Source organism: Emydura macquarii, unplaced genomic scaffold, assembly GCF_026122565.2.
Source record: "Emydura macquarii macquarii isolate MOO-44397 ecotype Brisbane River unplaced genomic scaffold, CSIRO-AGI_Emac_v2 contig_2473, whole genome shotgun sequence".
Lineage (NCBI taxonomy): Eukaryota > Metazoa > Chordata > Testudines > Chelidae > Emydura > Emydura macquarii.
Window position 1 is genome coordinate 16,308,717 of NW_027132610.1, and position 27,611 is coordinate 16,336,327.

At 40.4% G+C, this 27,611-nt stretch overlaps 1 protein-coding gene across 1 annotated transcript; it reads right to left on the reverse strand.

Moving 5' to 3' along the window:
• Nucleotides 1-2,612: 2,612 nt before the first annotated feature.
• Nucleotides 2,613-27,445, reverse strand: PROSER1 (proline and serine rich 1). Its single transcript, XM_067563042.1, has 13 exons — nucleotides 26,209-27,445; nucleotides 21,300-21,365; nucleotides 20,438-20,506; nucleotides 19,866-19,960; nucleotides 15,554-15,647; nucleotides 14,872-14,982; nucleotides 14,050-14,133; nucleotides 12,961-13,039; nucleotides 10,964-11,059; nucleotides 10,802-10,846; nucleotides 6,706-8,464; nucleotides 5,932-6,079; nucleotides 2,613-4,294 (listed from the first exon to the last, which is right to left on the reverse strand). Exons 1-13 carry the CDS (start codon nucleotides 26,251-26,253, stop codon nucleotides 4,172-4,174), a joined length of 2,814 nt encoding a protein of 937 aa, XP_067419143.1. The 5' UTR covers nucleotides 26,254-27,445; the 3' UTR covers nucleotides 2,613-4,171.
• Between the last annotated feature and the right edge of the window lie 166 nt (nucleotides 27,446-27,611).

Below are 27,611 nucleotides of genomic sequence, written 5' to 3' on the forward strand. Positions count from 1 at the left end.
AGCACCAAGGGCACAGCAAAAGTACTGACAGTTTGTGTGTGAGAACCACATTGCACAAAGCACCACAAAGGGTTAGATTTCCATGTCTCAGTAACAGTAATCTGCCAATGATTCCAACTGGGATGCTGTTTCCTGTTTCTCAATCATCGTTCAGTCTTGGTTTTGCCACACATCAATTCTTTCAGATAATTTGATGAGCCTTAAAAGACTATGCTTGTGTGGAAGAGGGGTTCAATTACAACAATCAGAAAGGACTCACTTTAACATCTCAGTAGAATTTTAATTGAAGGGTCCACCCAAGATCATGTTGTTCCATGATGCCAACAAGGTTTCTGAGACAGAATATTAGAACATTAAGCAAACTGAAATGTTGAATATTGAAACATTAAGTTGAAATATATACTTAGTGTTCCACATTTTCAGTTTTTACCGATTTTTTACAGATAAATTATCAGGTTTTGATTAATAAAGAAGTTTTTACTGATTTACACCTGTTTATCAATCCACTCTGTATTGGGGGCGGGGGGGGGGGGGGGGTTACTTATTTTTGTTAAACACTAATGCTTTATGCAATTATTGTGTCTTGCAGCTCTGAGATTGAAGCAGTTCCACAGTGTAAAACACAGAACACACACAATGGAGATTGGAAAATCCAATGTTGATATTGCATTATGATTGGTTCACAAGGAGACACTGCCTGCCTCTTTCTGTGTGTCCATTTAGTGCGGCTTAGAATTTAAACTATCAATCCTCCACAAATAAAGTTATGTAATGCCCTTATCCACCTGGTTATCTCCTTCAGTGCCCATCTTCTTACGGGTTTGGATCAACAATCCTGGGCTCTTCTGGATCCTAACACAGCCACTCCTGCCCTTTCTGTGGCTGGCTCCAAACTACCCTCAAAATGGCTTCTTCCCCCTCCAGGGCTCCCAGTCCAGGAGAGGGCAACTCACTCCGTTGGTCAGGCTAGCTCTCCCCAGACTTTCCTTTGTCAATCCTTTGACTCTGCCCGCTCCTCCAAGCAGGTCTGCCTGTAATCTTTCCCCAAACCAACAGGGGCCTCTGTTATTCTACGTAAGGTGTCCTTTCTCCCTCTGCTGTCTAGCAGACTCTGAATCTACCCTTGGGTCCGCTTCCTACCAAGGACAGTGTGTGCCTCTCCCTGAACTACCAGCACACAAAGCCCCAGGAACATAGGTAAGCTCCTTGGGAGTTACAGATAGATAAGATAAACATGGGACAAAAACACAGATCTGTGCCTGAGTACCAACAAGAAAATCCACGTGCTTAGAAATTTAGAGAAGTAAAGGCAGGATTGAAGAAGATGCAGTGTGCTGCAAGTACTGCAGCATTGAGGTCAGTGCAAGCACTGACAGAATAAAGGCGCCTGTCAAAAGCAAATGACACAAGAAGCTTAAAAAAAGGAAGTGAGCTTCAGGATAAATAATCAATAACCATAGCTTTCACAGGGGTTTAAATGAAAGAGTGCCCAGCCCGATTGTGTCAATGAATTTGTGTGCGCTCTTTATTTCACCGGACAACCGCTGTTAATTGCAGAAAGCCTACTGGTGACTGTGCAACAATACTGTCTAGCAGTAAAAACCCTTTCTAATGCAGACAACCTCACTCGTAAGTATCTGAAAGAAAATGATGCTTTAGTATCTAAACTGAGGGAATGAATTGATGGAGATGTGGTGTCTAGTCTGATTTTTGAGTCTCCTGATGCTTTGGACCATTTAATTCTTGGCCTTTTGTTTTCTTTTTTTTATTTCAAAGAGAATAAATCCACATTGTTTTGTGCTGATGTGGCATTCATCCCCTCTGCTGACAGCTGTTTTGTTGACACAGCAAAAACGGACATCTTTGTGATGTACCAACTAACTTGGGAAAATGTGTCCACAACTAACAGCTTCTGCTTCCTACATGGCTAAATTTGCATGGGAGATTTAACTCAATCAGAAGCTGGAACTGCTACGTTGCACTGTCAACAGCTACTGCTACAGAAGAAATGAAACACATTAAATCTTGATTCATTTGATTCGGGGCCGTCTTCAAGCATGCAAACTTCAATTACACATATCCCTGTCGCGCCACATCAGTAGACAAGATTGTACTTCACTACCGTCATGTAAATAATGTGTGAACTGTGCTAATGCATCTCCTATACTATCCTGATTTTGTTGGTTCTAAAGCAGAAACTCTGAGGAAACTGGCAAATAACCAAAATGACTGCCAGATTCTGTGCACCAACGTAATGTTCATTGCTCAAAACTTGGAATCAATGTGTGACACAAAAGAAAACAGAAGTTTTCTCTAACTACTGCCAACACGTTTGCCAATACTGACGTTTACTGGATCCTTACAACCAGTTTCAGTTGAATTGAGCACAAAAGCTGCCAAAGAAACATACAGCGAGAAGCCCCAGGCATTGCAGTTTAAAGCATTATAAAATCAAACACTGCATTTAAATACTGGTCTGATTCAGACATACTCACCAGGATATTTATTGTATTACTGCACTGTTTGTTTTTAAGTGCCTAGCTTATGTTCAGCACAATGAATACCATAGGATCTCTTACTTCAATTAATCTAAGATAAAATGTTAGGAAACGTTTTTGTAAAAAAATGTTTATTCAAGTGTATAAACTACTAGGCAAATAGTCACTAAAGTCTTTGCGCCATGAGTGTAAACTTATTTTAAAAAATTGTGTTAAAAACTAATACAGGAATTCCCATTAATGTTTTTAAAAAGTTTGTTCACATATTGAAAGAAAATACATTAGCAACGTCTTCCAGCAGAATCCATCTTTAAAAAAGTAAAACTTTAGGTGCAGGACTGTTCTACAGTATATCTTCTAGTTTATTTTGAAATCACATGATTGCATATCATCATCATCATCTCTATCGTCTTTTAGAACTTGATCAAGAGTTTCTCTTAAACAGATGATATTCAATGATGTGACACTGCCACAGGTACTACAATTATTATGAGTGCACACATTGCATTTTACTAATAAAGCAAGACCTCTCTATATGCTGTGTCATACCATTCCTAGCCAATACAGTTAATTCAGTTATTTCCATTTAAAATCATGTAAGTTTTCCGAGGAAAAATTCTAAAAATCCATGGCCCAAAGTCTGCACTCACATACATGCTACCACACTGAATGTAACCAAGTTGTTGGTTACATGACTGTAAGAGCAAAATTTGGTCCACAACTGTAAACATTCATAAAAGCCTGCAGCAAACAGTGATGGATAGGTAGTCTAGGTGCAATACAATTACTTCCATTAACATAGGGGGATGTTAAAGAGCATATCCTGGTGGCAAGATGAAAGGCTTGTTTGCATTTCTGTAAAGAAGTGTCCCTCGCTAGCTAAACTTTACTCAAAAGTAACTAATTCCTATTGCAGAATACAGTACAGCATCATTTTCTGGCTCTCTTTTGTACTGACTCAGATAGATAAGCATTCAGTTCAGCCACAGGCCCACTACAGTATTTCATATGGCATTTTAAAAACCTGATCTAGTCTCCCCTTGACATACTACTGATGCTAATAAAGAAGTTCTCATGCATAGGAAGGAGAGAATAGATCCGAAGAGCCATACACTGACCTTGATCTGTGCACACAACCCTTACTGATGGTAATAAGAGATGTACATCTAGACTAAGGATTGTCTACAGCTTTAAGTGTCTAATTTCAATCTAGATATTCTTTCTACATTACCACACGTACCATACAAATTTGAAAAGAATGATGGGTGAAAAATACCACACACTATTTAGAATACCATTTCCCCCATAACGTTTGGCTGCCAATTGTTCTATTTACACAGGAAGTCTGTGTTTAAAGGGCTTGCTCCTGTGTGGAACTGAACACTCAACTCCCTAGCTACAGAGGAAGTTGAGGATGTTCAGCACATCACAGGATCACGTCCTGAATTATTTAAAACCAAGAGAAATCATGGATTTGTTTGTAATCTGACACAAGAACAGTTTCCCAGGATCTGTTCACTCTCGTCTTCTTCCTTCTCTGTCCCAATTTGTGGGCCACATCACATCCCCACTGAAGTCCATGTGTACTTTGACTCAATGGCAACAGGATCAGGCTCTGTCAAGCCACCACTGCAGTCTTCAAATATGTCTTGCTCGTCAAAAAAAGATGGTATTTATTGCCATCCACTCTGGGGCAGACTCGTTTGCAATGAAAATGGTGTTCCTGGTGCAGAGGGATAGCTAGCAAAACCATCAGGCTGAGCTGGATAGTTCTCTAGAGCTGAAGCTGTATGTGCCTTTAAAAAAAAGAGAAACAAGCAGGTTAGGAAGGATCTTTATTAAAAAAAAAAAAAAAAAAGCCATGCAGAGAACTATTTCTGCTCATGCTACAGTCATTTAATAAGAGCAATTTCAGAATTGCGTGTGCTGAAGAGGAGGGAGACAGGCAGGAAGTATATCAAAGCGTAGGCGGTTCTTTAACTACTCAGTAATTTTCCCCTGAAACGTTGAATCACAGAAATGAAGGGCAGAAAGGGACAGAGATCATCTAGTTCAGACCCTGGCACAGAGGCAGGAGCAAATAAACCTAGTCCATCCCTGACAGGTATTTAGATAACCCGTTCTTAAAAACCTCTAGTGATGGGGATTGCATAACCTCCCTTGGAAGTCTATTCTAGAGCTTAACTACACCTATAGTTAAAAAGTTTTTCCTAATTTAAGTCTTCCTTGCTGCAGATTAAGCCATTACTTCTTGTCCTACTTTCAGTGGACATGGAGAACAATTGATCCCCATGCTCTTGATAACAGCCCTTAACATAATTTGAAGACTTATCAGGTCCCCTCTCACACTTCTTTTCTCAAGACTAAATATGCCCAGTTTTTTTTAAGCCTTTCCTTCATAGATTGGGTCCTTTTATTATTTTTGTTGCTCTCCTTCAGACTCTCTTTAATTTGTCCCCATTTGTGCCCAGAACTGGACACAGTAGTCCAGCTAAGGCTTCACCAGTGCCAAATACAATGGGACAATTACCTCCTGTGTCTGACATAAGACATTCCTGTTAATTCACTCCAGAATAATATTAGCCTTTTTTTGCAACTGAATCACACTAGTGATTCAGATTCAATTTGGGATCCACTATAATGCCCAGATCCTTTTCTGCAGTACTACTGCCTAGCCAATTATTGCCCATTTTGTAGTTGTGCATTTGTTTTTTCCTTCCTAAATGTAGTACTTTGCACTTGTCTTTATCGTCTTGTTGATTTCAAGCCAGTTCCCGAATATGTCTAGGTTGTTTTGAATTCTAATGCTATCCTCCAAAGTGCTTGCAACCTGCTTGATGTCATCTGCAAATTTTATAAGCACACTCTCCACTCCATTATCCAAGTCATTAATGAAAATACTGAATAGTGCCAGACCCAGGACAGACCCGTGTAAGTAATTCTGTGTTCCCCTATAATTTTCCATCTGTAGATCTTAAAGAATTTACAAAGCAAATGGTTTCTCCATTCTCTGTAAAAAGCAATGAAGCACAGATTAAGTGATTTGCCTAAGGTCACAAAATTAGTGTTAGGAACAGAACCTAGGTCTCCCAACCATGTGGTCAGTGCGCTAAATAAAGAAAGATACTACAAATTTTACATCAGATCTGTTCCCTTCTTTCTTCCTTCCCACTTTCACAAAGCCATCTATAAAAAAGATGTTGACACATCCACAGCCTTTAGAGAAAGCCAACTGAAATGCAAAAGATGGTAGTTGTTGCTTTTGGGGGGCAGAACTATCTTCAGGCAATTGGACACTGGATAATCAGAGTGTACTGTACCAGCTTTGTAGCCAATTCTTTAAAGTAAGCTACACTTTCTAGTAGGAAAGATTTGATATTGAACAATGAATGCTCCAGTGTGGCAGCGCAATATCAAGAAATACACAGCTTACCTGTAGTAGTGCTGACTGTGCTGCTGCACTATGCTGCAATTCCTGCAGGGAAGACTGTGCAGCACTTTGGGTAAATCCAGGAATACCAGGAAGAGACAAGAGCCCTGGGAAAACCGTATTTCCTGGGCTTTGAAGCCCCGAAGTCAGGCTGAAATAACCAAGACATGGCAGTTATTAGGAACACTTTCAACAATATTTTGTCCTATATTTCTTATCCTGCTAACGGCACCTGGTTTTCTAAACCTCAGTGAACTAAATTTTCCAAACAGCACACCTAAGCTGCACCCACACAATGTTTGCTTATACAAGCCAGGACACTGGTACGCACATGCAACTTGAGCATGCAAGCCAGTACCTTGTGTGCACAGTTACCTGCGTGTGCATGAGTATTTTGTAGGTGAAAATGTAGTGTTGGATGTTTCTCTTGACACAAAAAAGGCTAGGATATTGTCTGCTATTACCTGAATATGTCAATTGATACAAAATCTTAGCATGTTGTAGGAGGTGCCAAGTACCCTCAACACAGCCGTGGGCACTCATCACCTTGCAGGATTGGACTGTATAGAAATTGGGATCCTGTATACTAGTTACTAAATATAGACTGGCCGCCACATTTAAATTCTAAAGACGGATGGAGATCTACTGCTGAAGTAACAATTTAAAATATTAAAAGTACTTTATAACTATGCCTGGAAATACCATCTATGTCTAAAGTAAACCAATGTTTTGCTGAGAAAGAAATGGTTTTGACCTCCTTCAGAAACAGAAACGTACCCAGCCTGTGCAACAAGTGCAGAGTTGAAGTTTGAGCTAAAGGCCGAGGCAAACCCTGGCAGGACCGGAGCTGGAGATGGGGCTGTGGCAGCTGCCGGCAGTGGTGCAACTGCTGCTACTGTAGAAGATGGCTGGAGGCCAGGGAAAGAAGGGAGAGCTGGAGTGACAGCGGGTGTGTTAGAGACAGGGAAACCAGGGAAGGATGGGTTTGATGATCCCAGAGGCCCCTGGGTGACAGAAAATAGGGAGGGGACGGCACTGGATAAGTTAAGCGGAAAGGGTGGAGCAGAGACTGTTGCTGAAGCAGTGAGTCCTGAAAGAACAGCTGCTGTAGAATTCACATGAGATGCAGATACAGATGAAGCAGTTGCAGATGGAGTGGCTAACAAAGTCCCGGAGACAGTGACTGGTGGTGTAAGTGCTGGGTTACCAGTAAAAGCAAAATTACTGGTCAGAGACGTGAAAGGAGGAAGTCCATTAAATACTGGGGCAACAGGAGCAGAGGAAGCATGTGGGGCAAGGGAAATGGAAGCAAGAGAAGTGGAACTGTTTAAAGAAGCACTCAAAGAGGACAGGCCTGATAATGCTGGATTAAGGGAACTAGGTAAACTGACTGGCACTGAAGTTGCAGAGGGATACGCACGCCCAAGTGCTGACAATCCCAGTGTGCCATGAGAAGGGCCAGCCGAATGAGAAGGGCCTTTGAAGGCTGAGAGAGTAGGGCTCATGGGTTCAGTTTTGACCAGAACTGGAATACCTGTGGCAGCTGGGCCTGAGGAAATCTGCTGCTCGGGATTCGTGGGGCTTGCGCCATGCAAAAGAGCAACTGAGGAGCCACAGCTGACTGGTATAACAGATGGTGAAGTGGTTAATGGTGATTGCGTTGGCAGTGTTGGGGGAGTGGACCTAGGATTGGCTACAGAGGGAGATGGAAGACCCGGAAAAATGACCAACCCTGGTGTGGAAGAACGTTGTGGTGTAGGTGTGGCAGATGGAGTATAACATTTGTTTACAGAGGAGGCAGGAGACTCAGAGCTTTGATTAGCAAGAGCAGATAAAGAAGCAAGCTCACTCGTCGCAGGAGGTAAAGCAACTGAATTGATTAATGAGGTATCATTTGATGTCAGAAATCCCTTTAAGACAGATAGAATCGGATTAGGCAAACTAAGTGGGCCAGAGATGCTAGTGGCAGGAGAGCTAGCAATTGCAGAGGGTATGGGACTAGATATTCCTTGAGGAGTGGGGGTCAAGGACAAAGGGAAGCCAGCAAAAACTGATGACAATGGAGTAGGGTTATTAACTGAAGCAATTGAAGAGGTTGCAGAAAACGGGAGGCCAGCGAAAGGTGCAGAAGCAGATGCAAAAGCTTCATTAGAAGCAGGTGTGGCACATGGTGCAGAAGAGCCTTGTGGAGCTGGCGCAGCAGCAGGGATAGAAGCCAGTCCAGAGAAAACTGCAGGAATAGGGATGGAGGTTGCACTATGAACAGATGTGACAGGAACACCAGGCAATGAGAGGGATTTGATGACAGATGGGGTTGGGGTTGATGGCTGAGATGTATGGATGGAAGAGGAGACCTGCCCTGGGAAAACAGGAAGCACAGGGGTAGACATGCTCATCCCAGGGATGACTGCAGTTGCAGGTGCTAGTGGATGGCTTATTGCCTTGACAGGGGATGGGGTAGGGACTGGAGTAGCAGCAGGTGTTGAAGGATTAGAACCATGAGGAGTAAAGAGCTGATTCGCTTGTGCAGAAAAAGCTGCAAAGAAACAAAACTGGTAAGAATACTTAAAACTGACAGAAATGTTTCAATTCAACACAAATGCATCTTATATAATTATAAAATATGATACACAAGCAGTAACTAACACAATCGACTTGGAAGGCTATGAAGATAAAATATAGAGGTATCTACATATAAGTAATACAGTACACAATAAGTAGACTACACATATCTATGTCTCTCCCTTCAACAATTATCAATTATTACACGCACTACCAATTATGTTTAAACCTCTGTCTGGCATGTACAACTGCTTCATGAGCTAGTGCAAGAGAGTTTAGTTCTTCAAACACGCTCCCAGAGATACCTCTATGAAAGACAGGTAAACAGTTTACTCTTGCCCCTACCATCTAGCTGCATCCATATTAGGATGAGCAGTCAGCATTGGTACCATGGGGCAGCTTCTGCTCTCCACATTAACTCTATTTGAGGGTCTAGACTAATTCCAGAACCAGCAAAACACCAGGATTTTACAGAGGTTTGTTGGAATTGAGTCCACAATTACAGAGTAGATAATTTTAGGAGAAGTTTGCTTTTGATTTTATTGGTAGGTAGGTTTAATTCTTGCCCTGTTTTTGATTCTGTGTATCAAAATCTGGACAGTAAAGGATGCGCACTATGAGATTCATGCATGCTACAGGTTTACTAAGCTAACACTGAAACTTGTCCATAAAAACAAAGTCTCTAAAAACAGTTTGTTCCAACTAGGGATCAAATGTCCCATCTTCCAGTACCAATGCACTACAGCTAACACCACAAAGTTCAGTTTATGTCGACCCTATAGGGTAAACAAAGAGGGATGTCAGTGGTGTTCACTGGAAGAAAGCAGGAAGGCACACTACCAGATTGAATGGGAGTGAGGAGATTAAGTCTAGGTCAGAAAGCTGTGTGCCTCAGAACTTATTATGAGTCTTGAAACACTTACTAATGTGAGTAGCCCTTCAGTGTGAGCATTTCTATGAGTACTGACCTCAATACCCCGAAATTTGTGCTAAACTGTGTTGTAACCAATTTGGAGTGCTATATAAATACTACGCAGAGATTGAGCCCTATAATTCCTGAAATTTCCATAGCATTTTTGTAACACCTTGCGCTCCCTATAAATGCTATTGTGTTCTTTGTTCCCATTACTTTTGATTTAATTCCCTTGCTACATTATGGATTAGAAATAAGGCATGTTGTAATCACTGGTAGTTTCCCTTAAAAAACAACATTTACATTTTGTTTAGAAATTAACATTTGCCATTTAACCGTGAACAGAACACTGTTCTAGAAGGCAAAACTCACTGCTGCTTTAATTCCATGTTGCACCCTAACTTTACCTCTCCTTTACAACCTTAAATTTTCCATCACTGAAAACTCAGCCCTAAGATTTTAAGATACTGCTTAAACTGATATAGGCAAATACTCAATATTTTGAAACTTAATTATCTTAAACGTCTTCAAACAAAATGCAAAAAGTTTCTTTCAGTTCTATCCTTATCTACAAAGCCAGGACCTGTGGTCCATGGACTGGACTCTCTTTCTACAACCTCATACTGAACTCCAGCTTGTAGAATTAAACTAATGATAACAGTTCTTGGCTCTGATCCATCAAAGTTAGTATCAGAGAAATCTAAGTTCAAAATAGCAAAGGATTGTTGTTGGTACTCTGCTTTTGGATGAGGATTTTGTCCTTTTAATTGTACTGATTTACCTATATATTACCATATGAGCATATACCAAAATGTATCTTTAAGTAGCAAAGTTCCTGATCACCTACACCTGGGCACAGGAGATGGAGCCAAGACACAGAGGACATTTTCCTAGCATTTTTAATTATAACAGAAGATAAATTCAGCTTGAAGAAAGTTCAGGTTATTTTGTTTTTAATTTCTGCCCATAATAGGAATGGCACGAGTAACGGCAATGAAACCTTCCCCACACACTGGATTTAATCAAGTCAGAATCTGTGAACATATTGTACCATCAGCAAAATCTGGCAGTTCTGCATTCAAATCTCCCATTGTGATTTACATGAATGAAAATACTACTTGATCAGGCCCCATATTAGGCAAAAAGCAATTTTTTCAGCAACTGCAAACAGTCGCAAATAATGAATTTCCATGCACTACATTTCTAAGAGTATTTTGTCTTTGCTTTTTGCTATATAATACCTGGACAAAAATGCACACAATTAAAATACCAAGTATGAATATTCATACAGATTAAGTTAAAAATCTTGAGGTTTAAAAATAATTTTTAACTTTCTGAAAGGAATGCATTAAATTATATCAAAATACAGCAGATTTAGCCTGAAGAGCTGCACTTTACCTTGATTTTGGGAAGGTTTTGTCTGATTGGAAAGGTCTTCATTTTCTATTTAGAGAACGACAATTAGTTACCGAAGGGCAGAAGAACTTCAGAAATAAGTTATCCATTCTCACATTTTAAAAAATGTGTTTATGTCGGCATTTACAGAAACACATGCTTTACCTGATCCCACTTGATTAGGGGTATATGGTGGAGGAGCTGGTAAACCCGATGCTATGACACTGGCCATTGGAACTAGACCAGCATTGTTGTAAGCACCTAAAAAAACCCAAATACCACACATAAGCGTCAAACAAAATCCAATAAATACAAACAAATGGTTTAAGAATGGACTGGTCAGTATCTTTCTGTTAAAAGAATACTTTCAAGTCTTAAAATGTTCTTAAAATTAGTCAAAGCAAAGCCACTTCACCCTCCAACTGAATCAGTCAAATCCTAAATGTTAGGATAAGAAGCATGTGTTCCAATGTACATTTTAGTTATGGCAGCTCTCTGATGGCTCATAAGAGCAGTGTCAACAGAAGACTGAACTAAATGCAATTCCTGCTCTCTGAAGCACTCTGGGAAAGCAAAATTCTTGTCCTTTTCAAGTCCGTGCTGATTTATAAGAAAGATGGGAGAAAGGAAATACGAAATGCATATGTGAGTTCAACAGTATTTATTGTTGTTGTTCCCACCCTAACAGCTCCCATGCCAAGGATGCTATAACCCCCCCCCCCCCCCTTTTTTTTTTGGAGGCTGATAATAAAATATCCACCAGCACTAGCAAGGAGAAGGTTTACAAGAGAAAGTGTCCTTTCACAGTGAATGTCACAGTTTGGATCTGTCGTCCTTCAGGTCTCTTTAAGTGATAAGGTACTAAACTAGAACAGCTGGTGGTCTTGATGGATTAGGTTAGTAAACGTTTCTTATAAAATAGCTTCCTTATTTTCCAAAAACGTACAGTAACTGGTGCACACTGTTGTTCTGTTTTAACACTGCAGTGAAGAGGGACATCAGAGCTTATATAAAAAGATGTACCTATACCCCCCAAAGTGTGTGTATAAGATACAGGCAGCACTATCAATACCACTCAAAACATGGAGAGGAGCTTTTGAACATCAAGTGACCGCCGATATGCATTTTTTATTCAAATTAGAGGTTCCATCATGCTACAGGTATTAAAGTTCCTTAGATAACTATTTATGGCCAAGATTAAGGAGCAGTTTACATTCATTGAGGGGACCTTGGAAAGTATTTTGCACAAACACCCCCGTACGGATATATACCAAAACACCTTACACATAAGTTTTACTCACGGCTTACAAACAGTCAAGTGAAGCAAGGCTCAGTTCAGTTTATTTACTAACTAATTACAATGCAGTTTTAGAATCCAGCATTTGGTGAAAGTAGCTTAAAGCAACTGAAATAAACTCACTTCTCCTTTGCGATGTGGTCTTTTTCTTTAAGGATATGTCTACACAGCCCGTGGCAGTGAGCTCCAAGCCCACGTTGACAGGCTTGGGCTCGCAGGGCTCATGCAACCATGCTGAAAATAGTTTGTTGATGTTGTGGCTCAGGTTGGAGCTCACGCTCTGAAGCCTGAAGAGAGGAGTAGGCTTCAGAATCCAAGTTGCAGCCCAACCTGAAACTTAAAAGTGGTCTACACAGCTATCCTTAGTGGGGTAGCATGAGCCTCAGTCTGTTGACCTGGGCTTGAAGACTCCCTGCCATGGGGTGCCATTGGCTTTGCATACATACCCTAAAAGGGACAGCATATCCTTTTCATGGCCAGACTTAAAGAACACATCCAGCTTTTGAACAACAAACTTAGTATTGGCTTTTTATGATACAGAAGACAAATATTTTATTCAGACAGGCTCTAAGAACGCTACAGCTGTTATCATCCTCATCTTTTCTGACACACATATCATCTCCAGTAATTCTGCAATCAGAACGATGTTGCCAGTTCTTTGAATGATGTACAAGCCGGAAAAGAGGCCACCATATTAATTGTATTGGGTCTACAGTGATAACAGAAGTTAGAGCTAAGATCCAAAATACACATAGGGAGCACAGTCAACTAAAAAGGTATCCATGGTCAGAAAAGTATCATCACACTAGAACCTTTTTTAAAAAACCAAATAATAGAATCAAGAGAAAGCATAAAGAAGCCTTACTTGGTGCAATAGTTGCATGTGGCCGGCATGGTGGGATGGGGTATGGAACAGGTTTGTGTGGGTTGTACGTTGCTGGAGCCTAGTTAAAAAAGTGAAAGAACAAACAGCGAAAATGCATTAAGTAATATGTTTCTCCACCAAAAATTTTTACCATTTAGATACTGTAGAAATCATTGTTATTTCTCTTGGGAAAGATAATTTGCTACATCAAATCACATTGCTGATTCATTATGTTTGCTACCCTGTCTTTAAAGCTGCCAATACTTGAATGCGTCTAAAGAAGGTGAAATACTATGTTGTAATAATATATTTGTGTAATATAGCAATAGGAGGGGAAAAAAATAAAGTTTTTCCTGATTCATGCAGCTTTCATGCCCTGAAGCACTGGATTCTGTTTCCTTTCTCTTAATTTGCACAACTACAAATGTAAGCCATGGCCATAAAATTATCCAGTCCTTAAAATAAATAAAAATACAGCCACTAGATTGGGAAACACATGGAAACAGAAGTACTAGTCATACATTTCTGCAATTCTTCTCAACTCACACTGAAAATGATGTCAGATTCAGTACTATGCTGTCCATTTGTTTAAAAAAAAAGTTTTATTTTTCATTAGAAATTAGTTGTGTCACCATAAATTTCCTCATGAAGCACCTTATTTCAGGAGCTGTGTATTAGATTTTGATGCGGCAAAGTCTCACAGCTCATGAAACAAAGCCAGAATAGATGTCAAAACTTCTAGACCAGGTCATGGTGAACTACCTGAGCCAGGCTTGGCTTTCCTGTCTCTTACTAGCACAACTGATATTGTGCCCTTGAATGCATACATATTGTATACAATGGGAGCCCCTGCAAAATTTGTCTTTTTATAATTAATATAAATATAGAAATACTGGGACACAGCATAGCAATTTTATTATACAAAGTTAAGATGCTTAAGTAAAGCTATCGATACCTAATTACAAGAAAGTAGAGAAGCAGCTTTTTCATCCTCTCCAACTCTCTTTATTTTCTAGTGATATTACAGCATTTCAGAAGAAGCCTTATGAAATTTATTTTATTTGTATTTATTATTATTTTTAGACATACTGGTTTAGATGGTCCAAGTATACGCGCTGCAATTCCCTTCCCTTCATTAGTACAATCTTCAGTCTCCTTTTTGATAGGCGTTCCCTATGAAATAAAACCCATCAACTATTAAGCATTTATTTAGAAATAAATAGGAAAAGGTGGAGATAAAACCTCTATACATTAGTCTTATTCTGAATAATATTCAAATTCACAGCTATTCTGATAGTCTCAATTAATCACACATTCCAAAATACAGAACTGTGTTCTGGATTTGTTGTACCATAATTAAGAAAGTTCTAATTAGGCTGCATTATAACACTGGGCTTTTGTACACAGAAGCATATTAAATAGTTTCAGTTTTGACTACACCTGGAATTCTGCATTCAATTCTGGGGTCCTCAGCACCAGAAAGATAAGCTACAGGGAGTTCATAGACAGTACTAAGCTTAGGAAATTTAAAACTGAACTAGTAAATGTATTGCAGAGACCAATCCCATATTATGCCATAAAGTTCATTACTCTACTAACAAGAACAAGCTTTTTAACACTTTGTGTTTCCATGATTCTGTAAAGCATGTTTGTAGTACAAGAGAAGATTTCCTATCTATTTTGTGTATATAAAGATGTCTCACATAGAAGTCTGAAGAAAACAAATCTGAGTCCTTTTTACTTGTTCACTATGAATGCTTACTGGGCAATATGACAAAAAAAGTTATTGCTTTTAATTCCACTCATAGCAAGTTGTCCTCTTTTCATTTATACGAACAACAGTTCAGGTATACTACAGTACATCCTAAATCAAAAGCACTTTGAAGAACAACTTAAGTTCACTTCACATACTGGGAAAATTCCATTTATGCGGCTTGGTTTCCCCTTGGGATAAGGGTTTCCAGGAATCATGCCACAGGAAGATATCATAGCATGAGGCGCTTTACAGCCTCCTTTGGAAGCCTACAACATAAGCAAAGAAAGTAGAATTAAAACACAACAAATTCAGATAGTATTGCATTATTTAGTGTCTGAAATTCAGCACTTTTAAAAGGATATGAATTTGCTGCTTTGTGATATTCAGCCTGCATTAATAATGAATACACCTACATGGAAACCCAGATTCAAAACAGTCCATAGCTTTGCTTACGCTGTATGTTAGTTCTTCTTTCCATCTACTCCTCCCCAGTTCACTGCATGCCATATGCTCTATCCCATCCCACCTCATTTTGATGACTCCTTTAGGCCCAATCCTGCTCCTACTGAAGTCAATGGCAGTACTCATGACTTAAAGAAGAACTGTGCCCCAGTTATCTCTCACATTACCATGGCTATTTTCCTACACGACCCATATATCTGGAAAAGTCTTCCTCTTCCTGTACAACCACCAATTTTTTGCTCTCCTCCATCACAGATCACTTCTTTCAGATTATTGTCAATCAACAGTTTGCACTAGCTATTAATTATATAAGCCTTGATCCTGCAGTGACCATATGGATAGAAATAACACAATATTAGCGAACATCTCTAATACCTGCTCAAGAATTCTCCGGCACCTTTTCTTCTCTGACATGTTAATCCTGAACAGATCCTCAATAAGGCGATAATTCTGAGCATCAACAATATTGCTAGAAAGGGAACAGTTGATCAGTCACTCTTATTTCATATACCTATTATACTACTGATTAGCAGGAACTGGCAGCTGAATGCCCAATGCAGTTGCATGGGCATAATTTGTAAAGTGTATGTGTAAAAAAGCCAAAAATGGCCGAGAATGTAAAAATTGGATGGTAACAGATCACAAAACCTAGTGATAGAACAATCTGGTGATATTCTGAACAAAATGAGCTCTCGACCATGCTTGCAGCTGCTTCCACAGCTTCACATTGACTCACCAGACATTTTAGGCTTCACAGTAACATACAGTGACATTCCTGCAATATTACATACTAACCACTTCTGAATAGTGCGTTATTTGTAGGCCCTATGAAATTCACAGTAGTGAAAAACACATCATGGACCATGAAATCAGACCTCCCCTGTGAAATCTAGCTATTGGAGGGGCAGGGCTTACCGTGCACTTGGCTCCAGATGCTAGTTCTGCCCAGGCTGGGGAGGGACAGGACTTCCTCTTCCCCTGTATGACCGCTCTCGGGGGAGATCAGACCTACCTCTGTGTACCTCCCGCAGCTGCAGTAAGCTGCGTGGAAGCGCTAGCTTCAGAGTTGGACTCTGAAGGTAACAAGCACAGAGCTTCCTGCAGCCAGAGGAGGTTCCCGGAGGTGAAGGTGGGTCTGATCTCTCCCATGCTGCTGTGGGCACCTAGCTACTAGTCCCAGCAGTACTGGGGAGATCAGACCCACCTTCACCTCCGGAAACTTCCTCTGGCTGCAGCCAGCTCTGTGGCTGTAAAGGTGACAATCCCGCAACCCCCTACATCTTTGCGACCCCCCCATTTTACGACTCCCCTTTTAGGTCAGGAACCCTATGGTTACAACACTGTGAAATTTCAGATGTAAACATCTAAAAATGTGAAATTGATAAATTGATTAATAAACCCTGGCTGTGAAATTAACCAGACTGTGAATTTGGTAGGCTCTAATTATTCGTTCTACCAGTTCTCAGTAACATATTCAAGAAATATCATTAGACCATGCACAAACTATTATTAAATCTATGCATTACTAGATTTCTCCCTCTTAAAGGTCAAGAAATGAACTCAGCCTTACATATGCCACCAGTGCTTATCTCTTGAAATAGTCTCTCTCAACTATTTGTAAATAAATACAATACACAGGAAAATTCAAACTGGAATTTCTGAGTGGCCAAAACAGCCATACTGAGTTCACATTAGCAGCTCTTACTCCAACTAACACCCAATTCTTATCACAGCAGTAAGGCAGCAGCTACCACGCTTTGGCACGCACTCCTGCCCTCCACCAACTGGTGGGCTGGTTGCAGATTCTCAAACTCGATTCCTTCAGGATCAGAAAGAGGCAGCTCTTGGCAGTTACTTCCATGCTGTGATGTGGAGGTGAAACACTCCAAATGTCACATCGAAATTTAAATTAAGAAGTATACCAAACAATTAAAATTTCAAAGTGCAGCAGGCACTCCAATACCCAGTGCTAAAGTTCTACCTAAAGGCCCTGGTAGCAGCAGCCATACTGCTGCCACAGATGTTCCAGACTAGCAGCAGGGAGAGCTAATAGCAAAGAACAACTCCTATTACAGTTATTTTTCATTAAAATAGATTTCTTGACAGAGGAAAATGTGATATAAATGAGATCATCAGGGTACTGATCAAAGCTGTCAGCCACACATAGGCACAATGGCATAAAATAAAAGTGGATGAACTTTTTAAAACTTTTTTCTGTTTTGTTAGTTTGCACTGCAGCCATAATATGTTTACATGGAAACCTTTTAAAAATGGTTCTAACCTAGCAACTGAAATGCCTATTTAAATAAATATTTGCATATTTTAAATATGTGAATTATTTGCCAAGTGTAAATAAATATTTAGGGAGTTTTTGAAATGCACAAGGTGTGGGTATGGGACAGATGACAAGTGAGCTAATGCACTGTGTAGGCCTGGCTTGACATGAGTAGTTGGACATAGGTGAGGCCTCACTCCTTTGGAGACAGGATTCAGATCAGCTGGCTAGAAACAGAATGTCTATAGTACATAAGATAAGGGGGAATACCCAGGGAACCATTTACAATGGACACGATAACAAAGGATAAAATAAGCCTAGAATGTAAAATGAGGTAAAGAGTAGTTGTACATGCACAGTGCGTGCTGTATGGGGATTGGTTCCTACAAAGTGGCCAAGCCAATCCCAAAATGTATGATGCAGTGGACAGTATATATGCAATGTAATGTGTAAATGTATATAATGGAAGAGGTTTACTGTGTAACTCTGAATGTATGATATGCCCTTTACCCACCCCATATGCTTGATTCCGATCAACTCAGCTTAGCTTTGCCATATGCCAGATAAAGGGACCTGAGTGATGAGTCTGGAGTCAGACTGAATTCTTGGAGAATCAAGTGGAAGAGGTCTCGGGGGGAAGTCCAGCGCACTAGTTTAACCCACCTGGACTCAGGTATTGGCATAGTTCAGTAAGTGGAAATGAGTTTGATAGGCTCTCCCAAGTCTCTAAGTGTACATCTACACTACACACTCCTCATGACAGCGTGTAGAGTACATATGCTACATATCCCGCTATCAGGGGTATAAATAGTAGTGTAGATAGTGAAGCACTGCATAGGGGAATGGAGTAAAGACATGCCTGAACCGACAGGGTTTGTACCCTACGTGGCTTTCTACACCTCCAAGGTCTCCTGCTTCTCATGTTTTAATTGAGCAGGTCCTGCGGGAGGGTGCTCTCCATCCACCTCTTACACCTGGCCCTCTGGAAGTTGTCATCAGGCGCTTGCCTGAGCCCCTCTGGCCATCCAGACAAGCTACTTGTACAGGCTGAATAACATACAGCTAGTCTGTCTCCACACTATGCCCAGAAAATATCTGTACACACTCCTGCTTCATACCATCCACTTCCTCGCCTGTGTGTCTTGCCCTGACACCAAGTTATGGGACCTGCTGACACCTGAGGAGGGCGAAGAACCCCAGTGGGCCAACATGTACTCCACTCTGATTTCCTGGCCTGCTGGGGATATTAGTTGGTGGCTCCTCCACGGAGCCATAAGCACAGGCATGATTTACAAACTCCTTTTGCGGTGAGAGGGAGACATTGGCACATATACTATGTAGCATGTGTCAGGCTGCAGCCCCTCTTCCAGCTCCCCCAGAACCTTTTACTGAGGCACTAGCTGCACTCTTCCACTGATTTGTTTATCCTAGCACATCCTATCCACACCCACAAAGTCACGAAACTTCCTCATCAACGTCCTCCTGGCGCTGGCCAATCATCACACCAGGAGGAGGAAGCTGGAGGTGGGTGCTCTGTAACTGTGGGGCCTATTTCTGGTCCCTTGTCTGATTATGTCTCTGGGCAGAGTTCCTTTGGGTGCTGTCGACTGACTCCTCAGACCCCTTTGAAGAGCAGTGGGCATTGTCGGGGTTCTCTGCTCAGAGTCCTCCTTTGGATCCTTGATTTTTAACCTTTATCCTTCACTCCTGTCTGTTTTTTCATTTGTTGTCCTCAGTATTTACTTGGGGCCTGGATTCAATGTCCCCTCCCCCTTCGTTGAGGGGGCAAGCCTTTAGCTTTGGGTTGTCTTAGGTCTGCTGTCTTCAAGCAACCACAATAGGCATATGCCCAAGCAGTGCCTCCCCCTCTACATTGCTATTTTTAGCAGTGTAATGTTCCATTGCCAATCTTTCCCGCTACAGGAAACGCTCCAGCAGCATGGTAAGGCTCTGGCAGCGGGGACGCAGTGGGAAAAGGCTCTGGCAGTGGGGGGCTGCTGGGGCCATTCCCTGCTGCTGCCTTCCTGCCAGATGCCTTCCTTTCACTGATGCCTGTAATTACATACCACCCTACATGTTGCCACCAGTGACGTACAGTGTAGACATAGCCTAAAAGGCTTTTGAATACACCATAAACTTTGGCACAACTGTCAGTTTTCAATCATGTAGTGGGGGTACTGCAGTTCAAGTCAGAAGAACTAGCGAAGTATTCGCAATGTCTTTCTCCATTATTACAAGCTCTAACTATTATTTTTTCCATTCATGAGCACCAAATCATTTTAAAACAAGTTTTTGTTTTGCCCTAATGGTCCAAAGTAGTTCCTTTTAATCTTTCCTTTGTTTGACACATTCAGATGTGAGTAAACACAGTAACATCACAATAAGTAAACAACACATAAAAGAGATACTTACGAAGCTAAGAGTTCTAGAGCAATGAGCTTGTCTTTGCTAAAGGTGAAGCAATTAAGGATGTTAACCACTTTTGATGCTGGAACAGCTACCATTTTCTGCCAACACAAGCAGGGTAAAGTAAAAAGATTACATAAGTAAAAAATAAGACAGTATACTTATTTATAGTACAGCACGTAACTCTAAAATCTTCAATATCAGGAATTTCAATAAACAATTAATCACCTTACATTCTCTGGGGAACAGCACTCTTATGCTAAGTGCTGAATTCATAATACAGCCCCAGTTCTGGCAAACTGTATGCTACTGCAAAACATTTAAATTAGTCATAATTACCAAGAACTAGATTATTCCCTAGGATATATGATACAGAAAGAGTATAATCAAGATATTCTGATAGAAGCAGAGAGTAAGAGAAGACACACAGCATGATGCCATCAGAAGAGAAAGATGAAGAGGAAAGCACACAGATTATAAACTATGCCCATGTGATGGGAATATAGATGTGGTTATGGAAATTAAGAGCAGAGGAAACAGGTGGAAACACTTCAAAGGATTGCTCTATGAAAACATACATGTTGTAAAGCCTTCATTGCCTTTAGTTGTGGTTCAGCCCAAGAAAAGTATCTCAGTAATTCAACAATCTGAAACAGAAAAACCTACAGTTCACCTCATATATACACATATGCTCTGCTAACAATGTTAAATATCTTTGCGGCCACCCTGCTCGTTTAGCGTGGTGGGATTTTGCCAAGCACTGTGTGCATATATAGGCAATATTTGATCAGATGTATTTACATAACAGTATCCAGTGTGGTTTTTTTGTTTCATCTAACCTCTTAAAATCCCATCAGGTAGGAAAATAGATTTTTAGGTAGTTATTTAAAATAAACACATGTTATATTCTTGTGTTTTTATATATACACACATACCTGATCAAATATCACTCATACTAGAGTATTAATACACTTTTTTTTTTTAAAAAAAAGAAGCCTCAGAGAAGGTTATAAACATTCAGTTGCAAACAGCAGTTTCCAAATTTTTATATAAATATAAAAAAAGCATAACATTATCTTACTTGACACCAAAGTAACTATCTTTACCTATAAACTTAAAAAATAAAGACAGGCTCAAAATGTCCCATCATCATTAAGGTTCTGAACATCATGATAATTAAGTATGGATATTTTCCTCCCAAATGCTAAAAGCCAAAATCTGATCTCTATTAATTGTGAAAATCTGGACCCCCACCCCATTATTACGTTACTCCAGATTAAAACTGGTGTATGTAAGAATGTATTACAAATCTCCTAAATCAGCAGAAAGGCAATTAGTGAAACCTGATCTGGATTTGCATAGCAGGGGGAATTGCCTTTGTATGAGTGTATCTTGAATTTTATACTTTCCATAAATACATAGCAGTATGTAGAATATTACCTGTTCACTAGAGAAGTATCCATGCACATATTCAATAGCTTTTAATTTGTATTCAGTTAACACAGCCTAAAAGACAAAGAAAGGCATTTAGCTGACAAAAGAAAAAACAAAACACAACCATCTGCAAAAGGTATTCAAGAGCAAAACATGTCTAATCTTACACAAGCAAGTTTTCATCAATACTGAAAGATTTCTATATCACAGAATATTCCTTGAACAATTATGTGAATATTTGCAAGCAGAGGGAGACTTAAATAAATAAAAAGAAAAAAAGATAAAACCTTTTTTTACTTTGTTAGTTTCCTTTACTAAAAAGTTTACTTACTTACTCACTCTATTTAGCTTCAGATTGGAAGAATACCATAAGTGTTCTTCCTCTTCCTTGCAAGCTTTAGATACACTGGCTTTAATATTAACTCTCAAATGGCTCTTGAAACGAAGAGATAGCAATTCATTACTTGAAATTGCAGCTTATATACATTCCTATTTAAGGGACTTAGCGGTATATCTTGCCTTAATTACTTATGAAGAATCTAGAGCCACCCACTCTGGGCATTCCTTTGGACTGGCTGCTAGAAATATAAAGGCTAGGATTAACTATAATTATGGTCACGAAAGTTAGCTCCAAAGAATGATGTGATCTTGTCGCCCTGTCATACTTTCCTGTCACCCATGTTTAATATGCACTTGTACAAAACATATGAAAGCAGAGTGGGCCAGTGGTTAAGGAACTGGACTGGGACTTAGGCGAATGGTTCTATTCCCCTCTGCCACTGGCCTGTTGTAAGACCTTGGAAAAATAATTTCACCTCTCCATGCCTCTGTCTCCCCATCTATAAAATGGGGATGATACTTATCTCCTTTATAAGACACTTTGAGATTCACAGGTGAAAATCACTACATAACAGCAGGTATAATAATTAGGCCAGGTCTTGGGGTCATGTATGTGTAGAAGAAAAAAAAGCTAAGGTTACTCTAACTACTCCAAGGGTCCAAAACTAAAAACACTTCCAGTGATCATCATTGCATCAGGGTATCACAACCTGATGTAGACAATCCTGGGGCAAGTTACTCTAGCTTTAGGCCTAGCACAAAGAAACTCACTAGACAACCTGGCCCATTATTTTTATAGCAGATATTTTTTGATACCATGATACTTGTTAGATATCTAAGCTTATGGTCCATGGCAAGATTTTCAAAATTAGAGGCAATATTATTTTAGTGCATTCCTACCAAGCAAACATAACTGTTCTGTTGTGAAACTCAACAATCAAGTTGTTTAACCCAGTTTAACCATAATAAAAGTAATCACCCCAGCTTTATCCCCTCTAGAAGGTAGGTAGAAAGGAACCATCTCTTTGCTACACTGTCTACAGTGCATAGTAGTCTCCCCGACCCCCAGTTCAGGTCTTTACACAATAAGTGTAAATGAACAAGTGCTCCATCTCTGCACCATACCACCCTAGTCTGATCAAGTCATTTACTAACAAAATTTGTCTCTACACATGAATTTGGGAATAAATAATCCCACCCGTACTGAACAATTCCTGCATTCCTATTCCTCTTCTTCCATTTAAAAAGGTATTTTCTGAAATCAAGACAACCTGGTAAATTTGGAGGAAGTGAAATTGATTGCAGACTTTAGAAAGATACAAGTGTCTCTTTTTTTGTTTTATTTCAAGATATTACACATCTACACACTTCTGGAAAATCTTGTTTCAGAATCTTATTCCAAATACAGAGTTCTGAACTTGTCCCCTCTACTTTGGTTTTATTTACAGAAGAACCCACTACGTCCTTGATGCTTTACAACCAGTCAAAAAAAGATCTGTGCTTGAAGGAGTTTAGTCTCAGGACAGAAACAGACTGACAAGGAAAGAGAGGTTAGGGGAAAGGGAGCAAGAGGCAATTTATATATAGGTCAATTTGATTCACTGTAATAACCACAGCAGAAGTGGCTCTTTCAAAGGGACTTAAATGAGGATAGTTTAGAAGCCTTGTGGATGGTCATATCATGGATAGGGAGCTATGTGGAAGAAGGCAGGGAAGTGGTTATGTAAGAAGACAAAAGGGTCAACAAGGCTGAGAGCACTGGCAGAGTGGAGATGGGCAATATGAAACTTGACAACAGAGGTGCAAAGTTATGTAGAGATTTAAACGAGGTGACAAGACGCTTAAAATTTGATGCAGTAGCATATGGGGGATGGTAGGAGTTATCTGATCAAATATGTGTGGTCCAGAGACCAGACATGAGATTCTGAATAAAAGGGTTGGCTGTGAGGATGGAAAATAATAGGATGAACATTGGAGGATCTGAGAAGGTAGCAGCAGGAATATTTATATATGGTCTCAACATACAAGGGAGCAGAAGGAATCAAACAGTCACAAGACTATAGGCCTGAGAAAAGGCAAGCATGTTGCTGACAGTGATGGAGAGAGGAAAGATAAGAATGTCGGTTTTGGGCATATTCAACTGGAGATGACAAGACATCCAAGGAGAGATGTATGACTGGAGGGAAGGAGACAGTAGCAATGGTGTATCTACAAGTCATCAGTATAAAGACGACATCTGGTGGAATGTGAGCTGATGACTAAGATGGCTTCTTAAAAAGGACTGAACACTTTAATAGAGAACAATACATGAATTTGTGTTTTCAGAAATTGCAGATAGAGGCTCAGGCTGTGTCTATACTACAAATACTGGTTTAGAGAATCTTCACCAGAAGTGCCAGCTGTAGTGTAGACATAAATTCACTATTGTTACAAAGTACTATAGGAAGCTGAAGTTTCCTTTTGTTGGCATGTAGCTTTCACATAATGAAAAGCAAAGAGAAAACATTTTAAAAATAATAAAATGAAATTGCAAAAATTAACATGGGAATTCAGGGAGACATACAGTATCTGAAACTACTTTCAATACGTTTTAAAAGTTGACTATAGATTTCAAGTTCACCCTAGGTACTTAGTATCTTTCTCGTACACATATATACTACTTCTACAGTGCCTTCAATACTAGGATCTGAAAGCATTTATAAATGAGTTAAGACTCACAACATATCTAATGGTGGGAAGTGTTAATCCCATTTTACAGATTGGGAAATGGAGGTAAAGTAGTAAAGCAACTTGCTCAACATCACTGTCATTAGCTCAGCAGAACATTCCAGTAGAATATTTCAAGCTAACAGTTTGTCAGACAAGAGGATGTTTAACCTATTTTAAATATTAGAAACCCACATTTAATTTAAACAAGTAAGCTATTTTTAAAACTGCACTTTTAATGTATTTCTTCTACAATTGATCAAAAATATTTGTTGAGGAAAGTTTAGCTCCATACTCATCTATATTCCATAGCAACTATTTAATCTCACTAGCATTGGATAAAATTTGATTTTTCAAAACATTATATTCTCTAAAAGAATTGTTGGTTTCAAGATTAACAAAAAAATTAAAATTATGCCAGTATAGGAAAGGCCTTTGACTAATGAAATAGATTAATTCAATGAATGATTAACATTTAGAAGTGCTCTTTTAAGGCACTGCATTCATTTTACTTGCAAACAAAAATTGTATTTAAACATGAGGCTGGATTTTGCTGCTACTCTAAATATGCTCATTTTTGGAATTTAAACTGAACACCTATGATGTACAAATGCACATTAAAAAGATAAAGTGTGCAAAATATATAAAAATAAGATGTATTACATATAAAGAAATAAAGTCATCGTTTGTCAAATTCCACATGGAATAGTAGTAAAACTTTCCAACTATGTTCTATCCCATGAATCTTTAGCATAGTATAACTTTATAAACCAATTTCTTAAATCTGGTCAAGGAAGATAATGATGCAACACTTTAAAAATTTACCTAAAATAAATGGATCATTTTGGTGTTCCTTATATCTTCATCACGACTGGGATGAGAATGCATATTCTAGAACAGGCTAGTCCATTTAAATCATTTAAAGTTAGTCAGTCTCAAACAAATGTTTTGATAGAGCCTATTTAATATTAAAATGCCTGTCATTTGGTCTCAGTTTTCTGAGCAAATGAGAAGTGTTCGAAAATTTTATAACTCATACATGATCAAAAGTCAGAGAGGAATTACACAATTTTAAAATAGCACAAAATGATGCATAATATAGCATCAATATAAAAACCTTGATAATATGTTGAACTTCCATAACACCTTTCATCTAAGAATCTCACAGCATCTTATAACTATGAATGAACAAAGACCCATAGCATGCCTCCTTCCACTTACATACCAAGAAACCTGAGGCTTCAAGAGGCTAACTAACAACACAGAGCCTGCACAGGAACTCTAAAAAACAGCAAGAAATGCAAGTCTGCTGTCTTTCACTCTCTGGCTTTAACTATATAATAACTATATAATGTAATATATACTGCTTACATATTTGTAAAAGTCCAGAACAAAATAATTTAAAACAGTGGTTTTCAACCTGTGGTCCCGTGGACCCCAGGGGTTTGCAGATTATGTCTAAGGGGTCCACGAAAGGGTGTTGTTACCATAGATCAGTGGTTTTCAACCTGTCTGCGGACCATGTCTTAAGATACATTTATATTTTTAAGGATAACTATTAACCTTTTATGAACTATTTAAGTTTTGTTCAACATAACCTCATGATGCAATTTCTCTGCCATGAGGACCCCAGATGGAAACAAACATACTACACATGATGAATCTCAACTAAACTAAATTGGGTTTATATTCAGCAGAAACTGGTATGTTTTATCTGTGTATCATTCTGCTCTTTGAAGGGTGGGAAGTAATTTGGCCTTTACATTCCAGAGGGAACAACAATTAAGGCAAACAGTGGTTAGCCAACTGTATTCAAGCAAGGAGTTTTGCATTTACATCATTAAATCAAATGTGTAAAAAAATAAGTTACCTTTCTAATTTCATCAAGCACCGTCTCAAATGATTTCTTATCCATCTTTACTTGTTCATCCAATGCAGATTTTTATTTAAAGAAAAAAAACATCCAAGCAAGACTCTTTAACTGCCGAAGCGTCTTTTTTTTATTGTAGAAGAACAAAAGCACCGAAATGAGACACTTTACAGAGATGAAAAAAAAAATCTTTAAAAAAATTCAGTACGAAAAAGTGTAAGGGGAGGGGATGTGACGCTTTTGGACAACACTGCGGATTTCAGTCACGATATAAATGCTTGGTCCGGTGCACAGTTCAGCAGGACACGGGGATTAACGCTTCCTGCCTCTGAACCGGCAAATCAAAGGGGGCGGGGGAGAGTTACACGCTGTTGTGAGGACGGGAGGAGAAAGGGAACGAGGAAGAAATGGGGCGGAGGGGGGAGAAGGGGGAGGACGGGGATCCTAGGAAGGAGAATGAGAGGCCCTGGCTCAGGAGCCGCCGGGATACGGGGCGACGGGGATGTGCACCTGCCTGAGCCTCTTGCCACTCCCGTCAGCGTGCGTCCCTCAGTCCCGGCAGCCCCGTCCGCCGCCCCCGGGCTCCGCCGCTGCCCATCGCCCGCGACACCCGGCCGACAGCTCCCGGCTCTTTGTTACCAGCAGCAACAAAAGCCACCGCGCTGCTGCGAGGCGGGAGGCCGCCGGGGAAGGAGCCGCGCTCCAGACCTGCCGCGACCAACCCCCAGCCCGCGCCGCGTCCCGCCAAGGGGCCGCCGCCGCCGCCAGCGAGCTGCAAACAGCCCCGCGCAAACAAGAACCACCGGCGAGGTTTCTCCTCGCCACTGGGGTCCGCAATGCCCAGGAGTCGCACCCCAATGACATCATCAACCAAGGTCCATTGTCTCTCTGAGGACCCGTCATGCGGCCGAGACACTCCCCCTCCCCCCACCAACAGTAAGTTGCCTGTGGAAAATGCCTGAACCCGAGCGAAATTATTTCTGTTTTGCAGAGCTAATGGCCCGAGCTACTGTGCTCCTAGAATCCTGCCGAAAGGGCTGGGTTAGAGGTTGTGTAAAAAGCCTGGATGGATGCTGGACATTGTTCGCCTGCGCTCAGGCACTCAGGTAGACACGCCCAACGGAGAGCATCGGGGTTTAAAGAATTGAGAGGGCTGCCTGAGAGCGTCGTCTCGGAGGTCACGTGACTGGCGGGCTTCCAGGGAGCCCGCCTGGTCTTTCTGTCTCGTGACAGAGCTGACACCTCCCCGTCCAGAGGCAGGACCCAGCAGAAGCCGTGGCTCTGCCTGGCAGAGCCTCCCATGGCCGGCTGGGCTCGCGCACGCTGGAGGGGCGGGGCCGGGCCGCCTGCGACGTGAGCCACTTAGCGCGGGGGGGAGCGGGGACCGGCTCCCGCTGTCTCCG